The sequence below is a fragment of the Hemiscyllium ocellatum genome, chromosome 26 (genome assembly GCF_020745735.1).
Source record: "Hemiscyllium ocellatum isolate sHemOce1 chromosome 26, sHemOce1.pat.X.cur, whole genome shotgun sequence".
Lineage (NCBI taxonomy): Eukaryota > Metazoa > Chordata > Chondrichthyes > Orectolobiformes > Hemiscylliidae > Hemiscyllium > Hemiscyllium ocellatum.
In genome coordinates this window covers 24,418,482-24,439,623 of record NC_083426.1, presented here as the reverse complement: position 1 = coordinate 24,439,623, position 21,142 = coordinate 24,418,482, and the positions used below count along the sequence as shown (strand labels likewise).

Sequence of the window (21,142 nt, the reverse complement as noted above, 5' to 3'; positions counted from 1 at the left end):
ATGTAGATGACATCTACTTGGGCTACCTTCATTGATTCTTTCACCAAAATCAATTAGAAAATGTTGTTTGCATGGACCCTTCAACTAATTAGTTTGGAAGTTACTATTTCTTGCATAGATTCTCTGCTGCATTTCACAGAGTTGCACTTCTTATTCTTGGTTGCACAGAACATAAACTCTACCACTAGCTTGGACTGCATTGACTCCATTGTGTTTTTCCAGCACAGAGCCCCTTGATTACTGTAAAAATGATATCTTCTTACAGATCTATTACCGATGATGTAAAGACTGTCTTTGGATCACTGTTGGTTTTAAACCTCAAGAATTTGTAATAAGCTGTAGTCAGCATTGAAATGAGAATAATTTCAAATCAGTGACCTTGTGGTCACTGACCCAGTTTTAAGAATCTACGAAATACATTTTTCTCTCGAATGTGGTTATCATTATTGGATCACTAAATAGGTCAGTAATTTGTTAAATATCCATATATTATTTGAAAAGATTTGCACAGAACACACATTTCACGCTTTGTGTTGTTATGATTGTTGGCCATACTTTACTGTCAACCTTTCAAGTTGTAAATTGTTATGTCAACATTTCTATTGAAATTTCTAATTTGTCCTGGTTTAATTGCAGGTTGTAACCCCTAAGCGACTCTCAGAATTGAGTTTCTTTATCACATCTTATTATGGATGACCTTGCAGGGAACTTATCAGTATTGAAATAGTGCACTTCTTTCCCATTAGAAACAAGATAATAAGCATACTGTCCGTTGTAATCATTTGTCAAATTTGCTTGCTTCACTTTGTGTATGTTTTCTGCTCTCTACCTGCTTGCTTTCTACTTTTGTTGTCACATCATATTCTATATATTCATGTACATTAGTTTTCGTCAGAAAAACCCAATCAAATTTCAGTTAAAACAAATATTGCTAATAGAAAGGTGTCCTAGTAGCACCCCACCTAGTTATAACATACCAAAGAAAACTACCTTCAATCTGCAGTCGTTCCTCTAACTTTCAATGCAATGCTCAGTTTGAACTTTGGTGATACCTTTTTATTTGCACTAACATCTATTCAGCTTGAAAATCCGTGTGGTTTTTGGCTTGATCTCTAAACTAGATATTATCAGTGTTCCTCAGTTTCCAACTCAGATTTGTGGCTGCCAGGTCAAGCCAATCTCAAGTTCACTTTTACCCCTTCCACTCACCCCATCCGACTGAAACGGCTAAAGTCAACTCCACCACCACATTGCCCCACTTGCTAAGCATGATAAGTTTAAAAATTTACTACTTCAGAAAAGCATCAAGGAGAAGAGAATTGGGGGTTCATGCTGATGAATTTAGTTGAGGAAAGATAGTTGGAGGCTCACATGGAGACTGGCTGATGGGCTGAATGTCCTGTGTTGGAGTTGCATGTTGCTGAAGGGAGTTGTTAGTTGATGTAGCAGTTTCCACAGTCAGAATGATGGCCTTCATGCTCATGGCAACCAGATCAGATACTGAAATGTCTCATAGAAATCATCGTGAGAAAGAGAAAGCTTATTATTTAGTGAAGTGTAGAAGGGAAAGTCTGATCTCACCATAATTAGAGACTTTTTAAGTAATTGCCATTACAAATTATGCATGTAGATATACTGAATTTATGAATACAATTAAAAAATTAACATTAAGGAATTTAGCTGAATTCTTTTAAACAAATGTTTGTAAGTAGGAGCGAGAAGCCCCCATCCCATCACCAGGGGAATTGAAGGACAAATATTGGAAACACCAAGGACCGAGTGACATATAACTAATTGTATGAACAGATAACCTTGTGAAAGAACACTGGAAAACAGATACTATTGTAAGGGGGCATTTGCAAAACATTACTTCATCAGGAAAATTAATTGTCACAGCTTCACAGGGTATCAAATGGCACCCAGTCAGTGTGATACAGCCAGCAAATGTCTGGGGTTGGGGGGGTGGTCATTAATGGTCAGGAGGGAGCTGGCAAGTGCTCATGTCAATGTTGCATGTAACCATTGTAATACAAAGTGTATTTAAATATCCTATGTTATATGTTTCAATGCAATTCTGTGGAAGGCAAGCAACTAATCAGTGTCATCTGGTTTGTTCGTGGCTGTTACTGGCAAGTATGGTATTAACCTCTTGAGAAGTGGGTGGGCTGGATTTTAAAGCCATTCCAGTTTCTGTGCTCTATGTGCAGCCAGAATGCTGTTAGGGAGAGCATTCAAAGATTCTGGCCCAGAGACAGTGAAGGAACAGCAATGTAGTTCCAAATCAGAATGATGCACAATATGATGAGTGACCTGGAGAGAAACTTTCAGGTGTTTCCAGGTTTCTGTTATTCTAGTTGTAGGTGCTAGAGGCCAAAGGACCATAAGATATAGGAGTAGAATTAGGCCATTTGGTTCATTAAGTCCATTCCACCATTTGATAATAGCTGATATGTTTCTCAACTCCATTCTCCTGCGTTCTCCCTGTAACCCTTGGTCTGCTCACTTATCAAAAACCTATCTATCTCTGTCTTACCACATTCAGTGATTAGGTTCCCACAGCCTCCTGCAGCAATGAGTTGCACAGACTCACCACCCTCTGACTGAAGAAATTCCTCCTCATCTCAGTTCTAAAAGGTCATCCCTTCATTCTGAGGCTGTGCTCATGGGTCCTAGTCTCTTCAACTATGGAAATATCTCCTCCATATCCAAACTATCCAGGCCTGTCAGTATTCAGTATGTTTTAATGAGATCACTCCTCATCCATCGACTACAGAATCAGAGTCCTCAACCGTTCCTCATATGACATGCCCTTCATCTCTGGGATCAATCTTGTAAACCTCCTAAGGTCCCCTCTGATACCAGCACATCCTTCATTAGATACCAGGCCCAAAACTGCTCACAATAATCAAAATGCAGTCTGATCAGAGTCTTAACCAGCCTCAGAGATACATCCCTACTCTTGTATTTTAGCCCTCTTGAAATGAATGCTAACATTGCATTTACCTTCTCAATTGTCAACTGAATCTTTTCGTTGACCTTAACAGAATCCTGAACTGGGACTCCTAAGGCCCTTTATGCTTCAGATTTCTGAAGCTCTTCCCCAATTAGAAAATAGTCTGTGTATCGATACTTCCTAACAAAATGCATAAACTCATACTTTCCCACATTGTATTCCATCTGTTACTTCTTTGCCTACTCTTCTACCCAGTCTATGTCCTTTTCCCACATCCCATTATGAGTCTCTCCACCTACCTTTGTATAATCCACAAATTTAGCAACAGTGCCCTCAGCGCCTTGTCCACATCAGCAATGAATAATGTGAATCAGTGTAGTCCCTGCAGAACTACACTAGTCAATGGCTGCCATTCTGAAAAACACGCCCTTATTCCCCCCTCTCTGCCTTCCTCCTTTCAGCCAATTCTCTATCCATGTCAGTATCTTACCCCGAACACCATTGGTTCTTATTTTATTTAGTAGCCTTCTAAGTAGCACATCTCATCAAAGGCTTTCTGGAAATCCAAATAGATCAATTTCTACTGTGTTTCCTCTGTCGAACTTGCTTGTTACCTCCTCAAAGATTTGTCAGGCATGACCTCCTCTTGATGAAGCTGTGCTAGCTCAGCACTATTTGACCATGCACTTCCAAGTACTCCACAATCTCATCCTTAATAATGAACTTTAAAATTTGAGAATATTTGTAGCTCAGGTTGATGTTCTAGATGTAAGTTTGCTCGCTGAACTAGAAGATTTGTTTTCAGACATCTTGTCACCATACTATGTAACATCATCAGTGAGCCTCTGGTAAAACACTGGTGGTATGGCCCGCTCTTTATTTATGTGTTTAGGTTTCCTTACGTTGGTGACATCATTTCCTTTGGTGATGTCATTTCCTGTTCTTTTTTCTCAGGGGGTGGTAAATAGGATCCAAGTCAATGTGTTTGTTGATAGAGTTCTGGTTGGAATGCCATGCTTCTAGGAATGCTCATGCATGTCTCTGTTTGGCTTGTCCTAGGATGGATATGCTGTCCCAGTTGAAGAGGTGTCCTTCTCATCTGTATGTACGGATATTATTGAGAGTGGGCCATGTCTTTTTGGGGTTAGTTGATGTTCATTATCCTAGTGGCTAGTTTTCTGCCTGTTTGTCCAATGTAGTGTTGGCTACAGTTCTTGCAAGATATTTTGTAAATGACATTATTTTTGCTTGTTGTCTGTATCGGGTCTTTTAAGTTCATTAGCTGCTGTTTTAGTGTGTTGGTGGGTTTGTGGACTACCATGATGCTAAGAGGTCTGGGTAGTCTGGCAGTCATTTCTGAGATGTATTTGACGTAGGGGAGAGTGGCTAGGGTTTCTGGACGCATTTTGTCTGATTGTTTGGGTTTGTTGCTGAGAAATTGGCGGACTGTGTTCTTTGGATACTTGTTCTTTTTGGCGGACACTGCATAGGTGATATTCCTCTGCTCTTCATAGTTCCTCTGTGCTGCAGTGTGTGGATGCTCATTGAAATAATGTTCTAATGCAGCTTTGTTTGCCACTCTCCCCTTGGCCATAAGTGCATTGCCGTTTTTGGGAGCTTGCTATGCACAAATTTGCTGCCACATTTCCTGTATTACAAACGTCAGAAAAATGCTCCATTTCCTGTAAAGGATCTAAAGCAAATGTAAATTGCTTTATGAATGCAAATCTTGGCATTCCCTCACTCCTAACATACACCTTGCGGTTAATAACCATGTTTTGGTAAGATAACTTACCTACCACAGAATTCCCAGTGGATGCTAGGAATCAGCTGACCACAACCTGAACTTACAGCCACATTATCTGTGTGGCTAATCCACTTACACACCTACAATTTCCTGATATTAACGAGGAGGGTGCTAAATTTGATTTATTATAAGGTATGCACTTGATAGTTCATTTTTGTTAACAAGCAATGAAAGAGGTAAGTGTCAAAATCCAAGACATTTCCTCATTTGCAAAAGCTGAGTGTGAATGGAAGCTATGTATTATTAACTTAGCATATTCATAATGTTTGTTCATCAGTTATGTTCACAAAAGATGCTTCTTCTATTTAACAAATTCAGCATAAATGAATAAATGTTTTTTTCTGGTTCAACTATGTAAACCACCAGCAGACTCAGCTACAGGTTACAATTGTTTATTTAATTTTACATAGGGAGTGTCAGTCTTTAACAATCTAAGACTAAACACTGCCAAATTGTTGTGGTTCTGCTCACCGAGCTGGAAGTTTTTGCTGCAAACGTTTCGTTCCCTGGCTAGGGAACATCATCAGTGCTGTTGGAGCCTTGCGTGAAGCGCTGCTTTGATGTTTCTTCCGGTATTTATATTGGTTTGTTCTTGCCGCTTCCGGGTGTCAGTTTCAGCTGCAGTGATTTGTATGTGGGGTCCAGGTCGATGTGTCTGTTGATGGACGTTCTTGCCGTTTCCGGGCCGTTTCCGGGTGTCAGTTTCAGCTGTAGTGGTTTGTATATGGTGTCCAGGTCAATGTGTCTGTTGATGGAGTTTGGGGATGAATGCCATGCTTCTAGGAATTCTCTGGCTGTTCTCTGTCTGGCTTGTCCTATGATAGTGGTGTTTTCCCAGTCAAATTCATGTTGCTGGTTGTCTGAGTGTATGGCTACTAGAGATAGCTGGTCGTGTCGTTTTGTGGCTAGCTGATGTTCATGGATGCGGATTGTTAGCTGTCTTCCTGTTTGTCCTATATAGTGTTTTGTGCAGTCCTTGCACTACAGCCAGACTACTGCGACCCTTAGGACTCATAACAGCACACAAGCCAACATCCACGCTCAGACAACAACTCACTAGAACAAAGGACCCAATACCCAGCATGAGCCAAACTAACGTAGTTTACAAAATACCATGCAAGGACTGCACAAAACACTATATAGGACAAACAGGAAGACAGCTAACAATCCGCATCCATGAACATCAGCTAGCCACAAAACGACATGACCAGCTATCTCTAGTAGCCATACACTCAGACAACCAGCAACATGAATTTGACTGGGAAAACACCACTATCGTAGGACAAGCCAGACAGAGAACAGCCAGAGAATTCCTAGAAGCATGGCATTCATCCCCAAACTCCATCAACAGACACATTGACCTGGACACCATATACAAACCACTACAGCTGAAACTGACACCCAGAAACGGCAAGAACGTCCATCAACAGACACATCGACCTGGACCCCACATACAAATCACTGCAGCTGAAACTGACACCCGGAAGTGGCAAGAACAAACCAATATAAATACCGGAAGAAACATCAAAGCAGCGCTTCACACGAGGCTCCAACAGCACTGATGATGTTCCCTAGCCAGGGAACGAAACGTTTGCAGCAAAAACTTCCAGCTCGGCGAGCAGAACCACAACAACGGATTCCCGAGCTACAAATCTTCAATCAGATTTTAAACTGCCAAATTGCCACAAGTTCTTATCTCTTGCATGTTTAAAGTCATGTATGTTGCAATTGGATCAATTTAAAACTGTAAACCAGATGTAAAGTATTTTCCACAGTACACATATCAGACATTGTTCATATCCACCCAAAGCCTCCTCTTACCTTGCTGATTGTGCAGCCTAGACAGTCTGTGTTTCTTTCCCTGAGACCAACGCCTGTTTGTTTACAATTGACTTACAGTTCAAATTGAATTTGTATTTCGCGTTTTCATTTTTCCCCTTTTGGCCCTTGGTCTGGTCCAGAGTAGTGGACTTAATAGTATTACCCATTTCTATAATACTCTACTGCATGTAGGTTCTGGCAGATTGTAGAGCTTAGATTTGTAAAGGTACTTGGCTATACCATCTATGCAGGTTGATCCAGCAATATGAACTCTTGCCTCGTGTTTTTTTCCTATACTCTTTGCCATCTCTTATAGTGCGCAAAACCAAGTAAGTTTAGAATCAATACCAACTTGCTGATAATCAAACCATAGGAGATGGTTATCCTAAACTATGGGTGTAACTACACATTCAATTCCAAATTTCAAAGCTCCTCTCACTAAGTGGTGTTACCTGTTTGTTCAGCACAATCAGTCAATTCCCGGCTAATTACTACATTGTATAGTATGTTCTGTGTACTTGCTGGGTCTCATTTTGAATACTTGTTGGGCGTTCAGATGACAGTGGATCAGAACCAACTCTGATACATGCCAGGTTTTCTTTAATGTTTTTCTTTTCCTCTATGTTAACTTTTTCTCCGGTAGATTTCCAATAGTTCTATTTTTCCCACATTAGCCAGTTGCTGTGGGAATAAACACAACATATAGCTGGTTAAAGTACAGTTTCGTAATTGCACACCCACTACACAAAAGCCGTATCAACAATTCCCTTCAAGAGATATATCTTGGTTTGGCTCCATTGCAGCCCACATATTTATTTTACTGCATACGTGTCTAGCTGAGTCTTCTTATAACCCTTTCAACATTAACCTTTTTATTGTAAAGGCTTTGGTCAATGTCCTCACACCACAATGTCAAATAGCTTCAAGTGATTTTGAAGCAGGTCAAGACCTTTGTTGTGGTAAACATATTCAGTGAGCTTTTTGACAGCATATATCTTTTCCTTCATATTGAGTAATTGTCTATCCCTTTGCCCAAAAGCAGGACTGCCTTTTATATTTGCTTGCTCAGGGGTCATTTTCAAATTGAAATCAAATTATCAAGTAGAGCACTTGCTATTTCTTTGAATTGACTTTTATTATAAAAACTTGAATTCATGTTAAGTTTTGAAAAACTCCATTGAAAGCAAATTTTTTCAAAGAACGCTATTAGGGTGGCACGGTGGTTAGCACTGCTGCCTCACAGCGCCAGGGACCTGGGTTCAATTCCCGCCTCAGGCGACTGACTGTGTGGAGTTTGCACGTTCTCCCCGTGTCTGCGTGGGTTTCCTCCGGGTGCTCCGGTTTCCTCCCACAGTCCAAAGATGTGTGGGTCAGGTGAATTGGCCATGCTAAATTGCCCGTAGTAAGGGTTAGGTAAGGGGTATATGTAGGGGTATGGGTGGGTTGCGCTTCGGCGGGTCGGTGTGGACTTGTTGGGCTGAAGGGCCTGTTTCCACACTGTAAGTAATCTAATCTAAAAAAACGCTATGCTTGGTGATGTGTCAGTAAGGGAAACTTTGATTTTCATACTTCAGTGAAATGGATGCACTTATCTTGCCTATAGAGGTGGTGAGTAATGTAATGGGAAGGGCAAATAAGACAGTCATTTGATCCTGGAGAGATACTTGACTCATTCCAGCTGCCTCAGTTCTGAGTGTAAAGATCTATGGGTGATCTTCTCAACCCATCACCATTAAGGCATTTAATTGGTTAATTAACAGCCACCTAAGGGTCCCATCCCATCCTTTCCCCATCCCACCCTTTCCCCAATTGCCTGCCATCCTGCAAGGCACTAAAGCAGTTGCATTCCTGACAGGTTTGCACAGTCTCAACTTCTATCAACTTTCTTTAGTTCTCTGAAACTGTTGACGTCTGATTGGCCAGCAGCCTGAGTTGGGGCAGGATCTCAGTGGTGAGAAGCTTGTTCAACAGTATTTAAATATTTAATTGGTGTTTGATCCAGTTGACTTTCTCACCAATAAGAACCTTAATTCATTACAACTGAAGGTCACCTGTTCATACAGCACCAAATCTTGGCCATTCAGTGAATTTTTGAAGTTTTCTATAGATCCCAATTATTTACATTGATTTATGTCTATTTTATACAGAAAAATATATCATTGAAATTTGTAGCAGGATGAGCCCATGAATAGATACACTTTTTTGTGTTTGATCTATGGTTACACCCACTGAGAAAATTCCAAACCCCACAGATTTTAATTCTAGTTATTTAGATATGTTAGCTATCCATTGGTAGTGATATCAATAGTCCAGTTGTCTTTTTTAAAATTATGGAAATAAAATATTGAAGGTAAATTTGTTGTATTGCTCTTAATTATGGCATCTAACAATAGTTTCCACTTAATTTCCTTTAATTGTTTAAATACTTAATCTGGTAAATTGCCTGGGATTCTAAAATGCCATTTCTTCCATTAGTTTGTTTCAAGTCTAATTCACATATACTAGTTGCATAAATTGCTCATGTGGAAAAAGGTTTTTTGCTTCAGGTCTACGTCACAGTTATCTAGTTGTTATATTTGCATTTCAAGGCAGGCAATATATTGCAAACATAAAGTTCCTCGTAACTACAGTTTCATTGTTTTATGTTTCTAATCACAATACAAATGCATCCATTTCGGTGATATTTGAGCGATCATGCAGTGCAAAACATTTATTTCAATGGAATTGTTTGACCAGTTAGTGCAATTAACTGGGAAATAAAATGTCATTCCTGAAGATTAATTTCTTTCTGTTGTGTTATAAACCCATTAACAGGCAAGAACAAGGTTTTCAATTCATGAAACACCAATAACAGAGAAGCACTTTCAATTTTCAGTGTAATTTAGTAGTTGACTTCTTGAGAGTGAGATAGACATTTTGCATTTTGCTTAAGTGCTAGTATAATTTTAATCTGGTCTATAAGTGGACTTCCAAGTACAAATGCAAAAACATATCATGAAGCATGTTTAACATTTGACAAGTCCCCTTTGAAGACACAACTTTTTAATAGATATTTTTTCACGCCCTGTTTTTAGACCTGTTCCCTTTTATCAATAACACATTGAGTACACCTCCTCTAGACCCCTCGCAACCACCACACCCTGCCCTGTCAGCCAACTTTGTCTGGGACCCAACATCTCTGCCATTAAAACCAATAACATCCAAATCTCTGGGAGCAAAAGCACCCCACCAATGGACCTGATGACATCCTCTTCCACTGCATTTGGAATATTGTGAGAAGTTTTGGGCTTCATATCTAAAGAAGAATGTGTTGGTGTTGAAAGGGATCCAGAGAGGTTTACAAGAATGATACAGGGGATGAAGGGCTTTTCATATGAGAAGAGGTTGAGGACTGTGGACATGATGGGGTTTAGAAGTGGGGAGAGTGTGGGGTTTGATTGAAACATAAAGAATAATGAGAAGTCTGAATAGAGTGGACAAGGAGAAAATATTTCCTCTAGTAGGGAAGACTAGGACCTGAGGGCGCCATCTCAGAGTGAAGGGATGCCCCTTTAGAACTGAGATGAAGAGGAATTTCTTCAGCCGGAGGGTGGTTAATCTGTGGAACTCATTGGCACAGAACGCTGTGGAGGCCAAGTCATTGAATGTATTTAAGATAGATAGATTATTGATTAGTAAGAGGTTCAAGTGTTATGGGGAGGTTGCAGGAGGATGAGCTTGAGAAAAATATTAGCCATGATCAAATAGCAGAGTAGACCTGATGGGCCGAATGGCCTAATTCTGGCCCTATACCTGACAGTCTAGGGACTGGACTCAACCTTTGGATTCAATTAACTCCCAGGTTCAAAGTCCCCAGCACTGATTTGATCTCTCTGTCCACAGGATCTGACACCCATACCCATGCATTGCTGTCTGTAAACATCTCCCCTGCTGATAAACCTGACATCCTGCTGCAGCATTCTCCAGGACATAAGTTTCTGCAATATTCTTTGCAGAATCACCTCCTTTCTCCTCCCCACAGGATCCAGTACCCCCTCAACCTGCCATTGGACCCAATATCTCCCATCCACCCTGACTGATCCTAAACATTCCATCATTTACCTGGCCCCTTGCCTACTTTGCACACTGGCAATCTATCTAATTGGCATCGTGGTACCCTCCACACCTGAGTCCCTCACCCCTACTCACCTGACACCCAACCCTTCCAACACCCTACCCTCACTTGCATCATCTCTTCTTACCCCTTCACATGAACTGTCAAATCTGCCTGTTAAATCTTTAAATCACAGAATATGGCAACTGGCTGCTATGAAAAAGAGGGCGTAGCTGACCTTATCCTGCACTAAGATGGACAAATCAGATGTAAAACAGGGCTCCACATTTCTGAAGGGGCCCCTGATCAGATTCCCTTTCAGAAACGTAAAGGTCTTTCTTAACATAAAATAAGGAGCAGAATGGCAGTCTAAATATAATTGTCACTCCTTAGAAAATTCAGCTAAGACTAGATTCTGTGCTTGCACAATGTTACTGCATAATACACACATGCACACACAACTTGCTGACTCAATACACATCACTAACTCCATGATACGCAGAGAGTGACTGATGCAGATGCCTTTACAAGTGGACGATCACATGCTGTGATTGTTTTCCAGGTCTGTTTGGTCAGGAATTCATGACACAAGAAAGCTATGGCCTTGGAAGAAATATTCACATCGTATCTTGTCAGACTGCTCATTATCTGGCAAATTCTTCAACTATTCTCCAAAAATGCAACAACATATACCTTAATCTGCAAACTACATACTTGAGGTGATGACAAGAAAATATTTGACCAACCTCTTATTGTATTTTTATGACATTGCCTTATTTGCAAGATTTCCCAAACCATTAAGTGACAATTTGCAGTTGCTGTTCCCATGTTGTTGTTAGTGGTGATGCCAAATGATACATTCATAATGTACAAGAAGTCCAGATTTAACTTTTTCCCTGTTAGCATTACTTTGTTTTAGCATCATCAAGTAATTGGGGCTGGAAACCTCATTGAATGCCAGGAGATTTATTTTATGTTGTTTATTATAATACATTACTTGAATCATTTTGACACAATCTGTCCCTTTCTCAGACTTGAAGTGGCTCCCAGCCTTGTGATTTGCGGTGTTTCCTGGTGTTGCAATCTTGCCCAAGGCCTTCATCAGGGATTACTCACCCACCAGCCCCCAGTATGTTAGCTGGGGCTGTCTCTTGACCCTGAGCACATAGATACCTGACAACATCCCCCCTCCAAAGGGCCACACTCACCCAGAATGCGACTGCAAATGCCTTTCGGAACCGTGACCTGCTGTCCCCTTGTCAGCTCAGCAACTACCCTTCCCCTTCTCCCATAGCTTAAGGGCCACCAGTCACAGCTGAGCATGGAACCCACCCTCCCTACCCTCTCCCTGAGGTGGTGCCTGAAGCAGCGGGCAGGCTGTGGCCTGAACTGGTGGAATAATGTAGGAGAGCCATTAGACAAGAGGAGGGGGAGGAAGGCCAAAGCACCACAGTAAGCCAAGCAGAGCAGCCCCACAGAGCAGTGCTCTGGAGGAGATGGAGGCCCACTATTTCAAACTCCCAGAAGGGCACTGCCAGGCAGCCACCACAGGTGAACTGTTAAATGCGGCTAATATTTTATTCCTCCAGCAGCTTCCGTCATGTGAAACGGCCATCACTGGCTCATTAAGTGTTTTTTTTTAAATTCGTTTGTGAGACATAGGCGTCGTTGTCTGGCCAATGATAATTGCCTGTCCCTAGCTGCCCTTCAACTGAGTAGCTTAGTTGGCCATTTCGGAGTCCAGTTGAGAGCCAACTTACAATGCTGTGGATCTGGAGTCACATGTAGGCCACGTCCACACAAGGACGGCAGAAGGACATCAGTGAGCCAGATAGGTTTTTCCTGACAATCGGCGATGGTTTCATAGTCATCAGTAGATTCTTAATTCCAGGTTTTTTAAAAAATTCAAATTGCACCATCTGCCATGGCCAGATTCAAACCCAGGTTCAGAACATTAGCTCAGTTTCTGAAGTAATAGTCTAGCGATAATTCCACCAGGCCAACACAACCCCTCAGGATAGTTGGGCTTCTGCAAGAGAAATGATGCAGAATTCCCATTGGTTCTCCTAATCTTTCTCTTTCCCAAATTAAATCTTAATCAGACGTAATTTCTTTTAAGATGGGAAAAAGATATTTCCTAAGGTATAAAAAAGTAAGATACTAGCACTCGTTAATTATTCTTGTCAAATAACAGTGCTCCTGATCAGAGGGAAAAATGAGATATTTTAAAAAAAACCTGTAATACTTGGAAATCAACATACTGGTTATATTAAACTTCTGCTTTGAAGTATACAAAATGAGTCAGACCAGTATGTGTCAGGCAGTTTTACTGCTTTTACCTTCTGAACAACAAGTGTAAAATTTATTGTCATAAAATCGATGATTTCTCTTGAACAGGAATGTAACATTTGTTTGTCTCTCTTGATTTATTTTATGTGATTGCATGCCAATACAGTTGTGATTATAAACTACCCTACGGGGGGTGGAGTTGACAAACTTGTCAGGGTTATTTAAAAAATGGTCTCTGACATTGATCTTTGTCCTTACCATGTACAAAACACACATGACATAATCAGCAAACAATTATTGCTTTATTAGCACATTAAGAAATAGCTTTCTATTGTTAACAAACGTTCTCAATTCTTTTACAAAAGAACATGTACATACATGATTGCTATGAATTACAGTAACTGTCATTTTAAACACTAAGTAGTAATGAGATCAGGGTAGTTTAACAGCCCAAACATAATTTACAGTAAAATATTTTATTTTAGTTAGATGTTCCAACACGTTTCACAGGAGCACGATCAGACAAAATGTGAAATCAAACTACATAAGGAGATATTAGGATAAGTCAGCAAAAGTTTGGTCAACGAGGTAGGTTTCAAGGATTTTGTTAGAGGGAAAGCAGGGTGGCAATGGTTTAGAAAAGGAGTTCCAACAAGTAAGTCCGAGGTGGCACAGAGAATATCTCTGAGGTGGCAAGTGTCAGTGGTGAGGCAGAGGAAATTGGAAATATCCGAGAGGCTGGAGTTGGAGGAATACAGAGTTCTCAGGAGGTTGCAGGTCTGGAGAAGGTAATAGAGATATGGAGGTTTTTGAACACAAGGATGAACACTTTAAAATATAAGGAAATGTCAATTCAAGAATCAATGTAAGCCACCAAAAACAAGGATGAAGGATGAATGGGGCATAGTGCAAAATGGTAAAGAAAGGAGCAGAGTTTTCAACTACTTTGAGTGTGAGATCACTGAAACAGTGAAGTATAGTAAAGGCAAAGCTTCAGCAGATGGATTGCAGCAGGAGTGATGCATCAGCTTATTCAAAGCCAGTTCTCAGACCAGCACCTCAGCAGTAAACTGTTGAAAATCGTAATGTACTGCTCAGCTGTATGTTTGTAACATTGGACATTGAATGTCTCAAGATTTTCATGTTCAAACAAGATGTCATAAGTGCAGAAACAGTCAAAAATAATGAAACGTTTCATGTCAACATTTCACTGTAAACTGAAAAAACTGCTGATATATTTTGCAAGGAGACAAAAAAAACTGCAGATGCTGGAATCCAAGGTAAACAAGCAAGCAATCCTGATGCTGCCTGGCTGACTGTGCTCTTCCAGCCTCCTGCTTGTCTATGATATATTTTGCAGAGCCTGAATTTTTTCACACACTTTGAATTTTAAATTCAGAGGTTCAGACATGGCCACTCCGCTTTTGAAGCTTTGTGCATCAATTATTATATTGCAAGCTTAAATGTGCTTGCATCAATATTGGTGCACTTTTGTATGCTTAGTTAAGTACAGGAGGTTTCGTGGAAGTTTCTTCTGCAATGGGACAGTTTTGACAATTACAAGCCGCATGTTGTCTGGTTGTAAATTCAATGTGAATGGGGAAGGGAGCAAAGTGGAATAATCAGAAAATTTATATTATGTTTATATATGTTTGTATTTATTTTACTATATCCTATGATTTATATTGAACTGCGGTTGAGCAGCCAGATCAATTGCAATTTACTGCAACACAATTAAAGTGACTGGTTAGATCTTATATAGTATGAAGCTAAGGATTTTGTAATGCACCAGGGAAATGCTTAGGTCTGGAGGAATAACCAATATATTTGGAAAACTATTAGATTTAGTCAAGGTCAAATTATAAAACTGACAGCCGTTCTTGGGATAGACCAAATAATGTTCGTATTTCTTCAAAGTCCAGTAGGTCAGGAGTTCATGTTTTGTGATATAATTTACTGGGAGTTTAGTAATAAGATATTTATTTCCTCTTCACTTTTGAATAGTTTTGATGTATATGAAGGTAATTAAGATAAGTATCAATTCCCTACTGGTGGACTCTTCAGAGTCTTTACAACTGAATAATGATATTCCTGGGGCCAGGATTTACTGTTAAAATATCAGTGAGGCTAACAGTGCTGTTCATTATTCATGTGCAGTCAGTCAATGGGTTAAATTTTGCCAGAAATCAGTTGTGTTAATTTTGAAGAGTTGCATAGAGTGCTTCTCTCCTGAGCATTCTCTTTCCAAACTTAAATATGCACCCCATCCCTGTGGAACCCCATTCAAAGTATTGACCCTATTGCAGGTAGGAGAAAGTGGAGACTGCAAATTCTGGAGATGAGAGTTGAAAGTGTGGTGCTGGAAAAGCACAGCAGGTCAGGCAGCATCCAAGGAGCAGGGAAATTGATGTTTCAGGCATAAGCCATTCCTGATGAAGAGCTTATGCCCGAAGTGTCAATTCTCCTGCTCCTCGGATGCTGCCTGACCTCCCGTGCTTTTCCACCATCACACTCTCCATTCAGTTTAGATCACAGTATTGGCCACAGCAAGTTGTTCTAAGATTCCTATCATCAGTGCCGTCTTTAAATCACAGCCACGGAGCCAGTCAAGCACTGGCAGTCTGCATGTAACCTGCACACATCCTGTCAATTTCCCCAAACATGTCAAATAGAGGGAAATTGGCATCCACAGGCAGATGCATAATACAATCCTTGACTTCAGAGTATATAAAGTCTAAAGCATCTCTGTAATTGACATCCCACTGGAAACCTGGAGGTGCTTTTGGATTGGGGAAGGGGATTGCATGTGATCATTATCTATAGTGCATGCTCTGAGATGTTGGTGATTAATGCAGCACTGGGAAGCAAGTCCTGAGCTGGAATCACCAGGTTACCACGGTTAGACCTTCATGCTATGAATTGTCACCATCTAGTTTCTATCTGATAGGTGGGAGAATGAAATATTGCACATCAGTGATGTAAAATGGCAGCATAATGAAGATTCTAATACATACAAATAGGCCCCTAACCACTCCTTAGCGAGAATCTTGGCTCACTGTTCAATACTTGGTTGGAAAAGGAAACATGTTGCTCTCAACATCAGAAAGTTGTCCTCTGCGCATTCCACAACTTTCTTGCCATTGCTTTCATCATTCAGTAGTAGAGGAGATTCCACTATCAGTCTCCATTAGTCTCTGCATGTGCAAAGGTGTCCACCATGTGCCACACCATTAAAACACAGTGAACAGCATGTACATTTATGATGGTTACAACGTAACTTGCCATAGAAATTTAGGACTTGTGCATTTCAGTGGAAGTCCCTTTCTAATTGAGTGCTATGGTTTAGTTGCTGATAAATACTGTCACTTCAGATTAGTTTTTACAAGTCTGGAGTTTCAGTCCATCAGGTTTAAGCTGTTAAAGCATTCTTTTATCATTTTTCTTCTCTTTTCCTATTTCTTTGCTCTCTCCTAACACAATCTTCCTTTCTGTCTATTTTGCTTTTTCTACCCGATTTGACTTTGAATTCACGATTCTAAACTTATATTACTTCATTCAGATTCTGGGCTGCTCATTCTATAATACTTCAACAATCATTGTTTGGGAAGATCCACAGTCACTTCCCCTGTTCACAAAATTTGTAGAAGCCATGAAGGGAACATTTCAAGCACCTGTGTGTATCAATCTCCAATGTGGAGTCTCTTGGCAATAAAAGAGACAATTAATTGTGGGTGTAACTCATTTGCTGACTACATTAAAATCTAGCCAATGATATCACAGAGCTAAAAAAACAATTGCTGGAAAGGCTCAGTAGGTCTGGCAGCATCTGTGGAGAAGAAATCAAAGTTAAAGTTCTAAGGAACGGCCACTTGACCCGAAATGTTAACTTTGATTTCCCTCCCACAGATGCTGCCAGACTCGCTGAGCTTTTCCAGCAATCTCTATTTTTGTTTCTGATTTACAACATCCACAGTTCTTTCAATTTTTATAACACAGGGCTAAGCTGGTGTTACTGAAAATATTTTTAAACATTTGCTTGTAAGATAAATATGTGTTCAGGTTGTAGGATCAAGCCTGTGCAATCCATATATACTCATATCAACTGAAATTGTAGTTCAGCAGAAGCCCCTGTTTGAAATATTCATGTTGTCTTAGTTTATTTACCTTTATAACTTGCGTTGTCTGTTGCTCAAATGAAGTGTGTAGCTACTGTTTACTCCCCCCACCCACCACCACCCCCCCCCAACCTCACCTTCAGCATATATGCCAAACTACTCAATCAGTTCTGAAGAAGGGTCACTTGATCCGAAATATTAACTCTGCTTTCTCTTCACAGATGCAGCCAGACCTGCTGAGTTTTTTTCAGCAATTTTTGTTTTGTTTTTGTGTGCAAATATGGTTCCGCTTTACTTGATCATTGCTATAAATAAAATATCTAACTGAGTGAGTTGAAATGCAAGAAAATATCCAATCGAACGTAAGAAACACCTGGTTGATTGGGTTTAATGTCAATATCTTTTTATTGTGATTCACTAAATTGTGTTTATCAATCATATTTATCCTCATTAGCTATGATTAATTAGATATCAAGCTAAACTTTGTAAAATTAAGTTTGTATTACTGTTATTAACTTATGGGATGGAACAGTTCTTAATAGAAAGTAGCTAATGATATCCTCCTTGTGATTTCAGCCATGACTTCATTGGAGAGTTTACAACAAGCTATCGAGAACTTGCCAGAGGCCAAAGTCAGTTCAATGTTTATGAGGTAAATTCATGCAACTGAGTTTAATGTTAGAAATCAACTCTTTATAGATGCCCAAAAGCTGCATAAAAGCTCATTTCGTGTTATAATTAAATTCACTTTCCCAGTGCAATAATTTGAATTTTCGTTCCTGTACTTGCAACACATCACAATTGCCAAGGAGGCCATGGCGGTAGGACTGGGAATAAACTGTACAGGACAAATGCAGTATGTTAAACCAATAATTGAAATGTTTCTCTCAGGGTATTTTGATGTATTGCTTGCTGAAGGACACACACAATTTATTATATAGCAGACAATGACTGAAAACATAAATTGAATGAAGATATTGCATTGATAAACAGAAATAAATTGCTATGCCTCATGAAATTCAAGCTTCAAGAATGCCAAGTGTTAAAAGGATTATTGTGAGCCAGACTTTAGAACAGAAGGAGATAGTGAAGAAGTGAGTAGAACAGATTGGGTGACAGTTTGTGGTAGGCAGATCTGAATTTTGAGTATATATTTTAATTGCCAATGGGACTGAGGGAAATGGGAATTTCTCTTTGCGTAATGGCAAATGTAAGTAGGATACATACGTCAACAGTAAAGATCAAGATCAAAATAGTTTGGCTCTAACCATTCTACATATCTCAGTTCCCTAACAAATTGGGTGGGAATATCCCAAATTACAGAACAGGGCACGTAAGGTGATAGTAAAGCAAAGGCATGCTCTTAACTATTTCTTTCAGCTTTCAAAGAATACTCTAATTAAAAACCTGCAAACATTATTTAATTATTTAGTGGCTTTTACCTCCATGAACCATCAGATGTCTATTCCAAATGTTGATTACTTTTGATCTGAAGGAATTCTACTCAACCGTCAGTTGAAATTTACCTGTTATATCTTACTGCTGTAATGTACATGAAATAATACTGAGTTTTCCTGTCCTGGACCATATGTTACCATGCATTTCTCAATAAGATTTTTCTTTCAAAACTTAAAAGTTTGTTTCCCCACTTTTCCCTCATTGCTCAGTCTTTTGATACTGTGGATTAGTATCATGGAACTTTTCAGTATCATCTTCAGAATTTGAGTATTTCCTTTGTATCTTGTGGAGTGGATACAAGGCTCAAAGTCTATTTAGGCCATAGCACTACTTAATCTTTTATAGGTTTTTTTCAGTTATATTTCACTGATTTCTGAAGATATATCTGCAAACTGGCATCAAATCCACAATGATTCACTCTCTCCACTAGCAATGCTCTGTATCAGCAGTGTCCACGACCTACAAAATGTGCTGCAAAATTCACCGAAGACCTTCATGCCACACCTTTCAAACCCACTTCCATCTGAAAAAGTTTGGGCATGAGAATACTGGTACCTGCAAATTCCCCTCCAAACCATTCACCATCCTTACTTGGACACATGCACTCTCTGTAAACATTACTACCACTCATTGAGTATATAAACAGTGAATTATTTTTGTTTGGGTATATGCTTCTTGCTGAATTAAATGTAATTTGCCCTGTTACTCTCCACTTTATTTCCTACTCCTTCCTTTCCGCATCCTTGTCAGCCTCCTTCATCTGTGTCCTCCTTCCAACCTCACTTGGTCAGAGGATTTTATTTGGTCTTGATTTCATGCAATGGGAGGTCAGTTGGTTGACTTGATGTACAATGCAGCACAATGAATCTATTAGGTTTAAACTATATAAATATCTATACTTTAAAAACTTTGTTCAGTTTTGCATTAATGTCAGAAATATTTCAGGGTATTTTTATGATTTAACAAATACTGTCAACAAGCAAGTCAAGAGTAAATTCAGTGAGTATTTTAGCATTCATGTATTATAAACAAACAATAAACTAGTAAAATACAGAAACAGGAATCTCTTAATTTTGGAAATGACTTACATTAATAAGAATATAGTGGTTGGCTATAAAAGGCTATAAAACTAAAAATATTCTTGACTCACCAAATAAATTATTGTCAATCTGTTTACTTTTATTTTACTGTTTATAAAAACAGTAACCCTTTTTCACTATCCTACACCACTTTATGAAGTGGAATAAAATAGTTTGACTTAACAGTTAGTCATAGATAAGCTTAAAAGTCATTTGTATATCTATACAAAATGCCTACAGGAGCAAAACTCTTATTAAGTGTTGATTATACTAATGAGTCAATTCATACAGACTGTAGTCAAGCCTCTGAGTGTTCATAATGGTGTTGGAGAATGTTATGGGACTGCTTCAATTCTTGTCTTCCTTCTAAAAAACTCCTGAAAATGGCTTTTTGGATTACATCGAACATAGAATAGTACAGAATAAGAAAGGGCCCTTCAGCCCACAATGTTGTGCCAAGCATGATGCCAAATTAAATTAATCCCTTCTGCCTGCCCTTGGTCCATATCCCTGTATTCTTTACATATTCATATGCTTATCTAAAAGTCCATTAAACACTCCTTTCGTATCTGCCTCCACCACCACTCCTGACAGCCATTCCAGACTCCTATCACTCTCTGTGTAAAAAATAACTTGCCCCTCACATCTCCTTTGCTTGCTTAACAAATTTACATGTTCAGCAATTTTCACATCTCTCATATGCCATTAATGCTTTAAAACATCTTTTAATGATTTACTTTACTAAATAAATCAGTGGTGACTGTGATATACGAGTTTGATCTAAATCACAATGGCAGTAATTGGTCATTATGATGATGACATCAGTAAGAGAAAGACACAGCCTGGGTATATGATAGTTGCTGTGAATGATGACAAATTACTTTCTTCATTCCAAGGAGGATTTAAATTTGTAAAGGGTGATCCAAATCACTAGGGAAGTAAAAAAAAGCTTAAAATTGATCTGTATTGCAAGGAAACATCAAGGATTCTTCTGACGTAATAAGAGTACAAATAGGACTCAAAATGACTATGTCACCCTTCTGAAAATGCTCCAAAATACCAAAAGAGTTGGAATCCCCATCATCATTTGTCATAGAAGTCGTGACTCCAAACAGAATTGTAAGTGCAACCATTGTTTAGCAGAAAGAGCTGAGTACTTTCAGTATAAATGTAAGTTTGCTCACTGAGCTGAGAGGTTCATTTTCAGACGTTTCATCATCATACTCGGTAACATCATCAGTGAGCCTCTGGTAAAGCACTGATGTTAGTGATCCGCTTTTTATGTATGTATTTAGGTTTCCTTGGGTTGGTGATGTCATTTCCGGTTGTGGTATCATTTGCTGTTCTTTTTCTCAGAGGGTGGTATGAGGGGTTCAAGTCAATGTGTTTGCTGATAGAGTTCCGGTTGGAATACCACGCTTCGAGGAATTCTTGTGTGTGTCTCTGTTTGGCTTGCCCTTGAATGGATGTGTTGTTCCACTTGAAGTGGTGTCCTTCCTCATCTGTATGTAAGGATACTAGTGAGAG

At 39.4% G+C, this 21,142-nt stretch overlaps 1 protein-coding gene across 1 annotated transcript in view; it reads left to right on the top strand.

Annotated features, from left to right (window-relative positions):
• LOC132828184 (copine-8-like) overlaps positions 1–21,142 on the top strand; it is a 593,006-nt gene that overhangs the window by 406,863 nt on the left and 165,001 nt on the right. Inside the window, exon 11 of the mRNA XM_060845121.1 lies at positions 17,655–17,730. Coding sequence (XP_060701104.1) covers positions 17,655–17,730 — 76 coding nt within the window. The remainder of the gene's footprint in view (positions 1–17,654; positions 17,731–21,142) is intronic.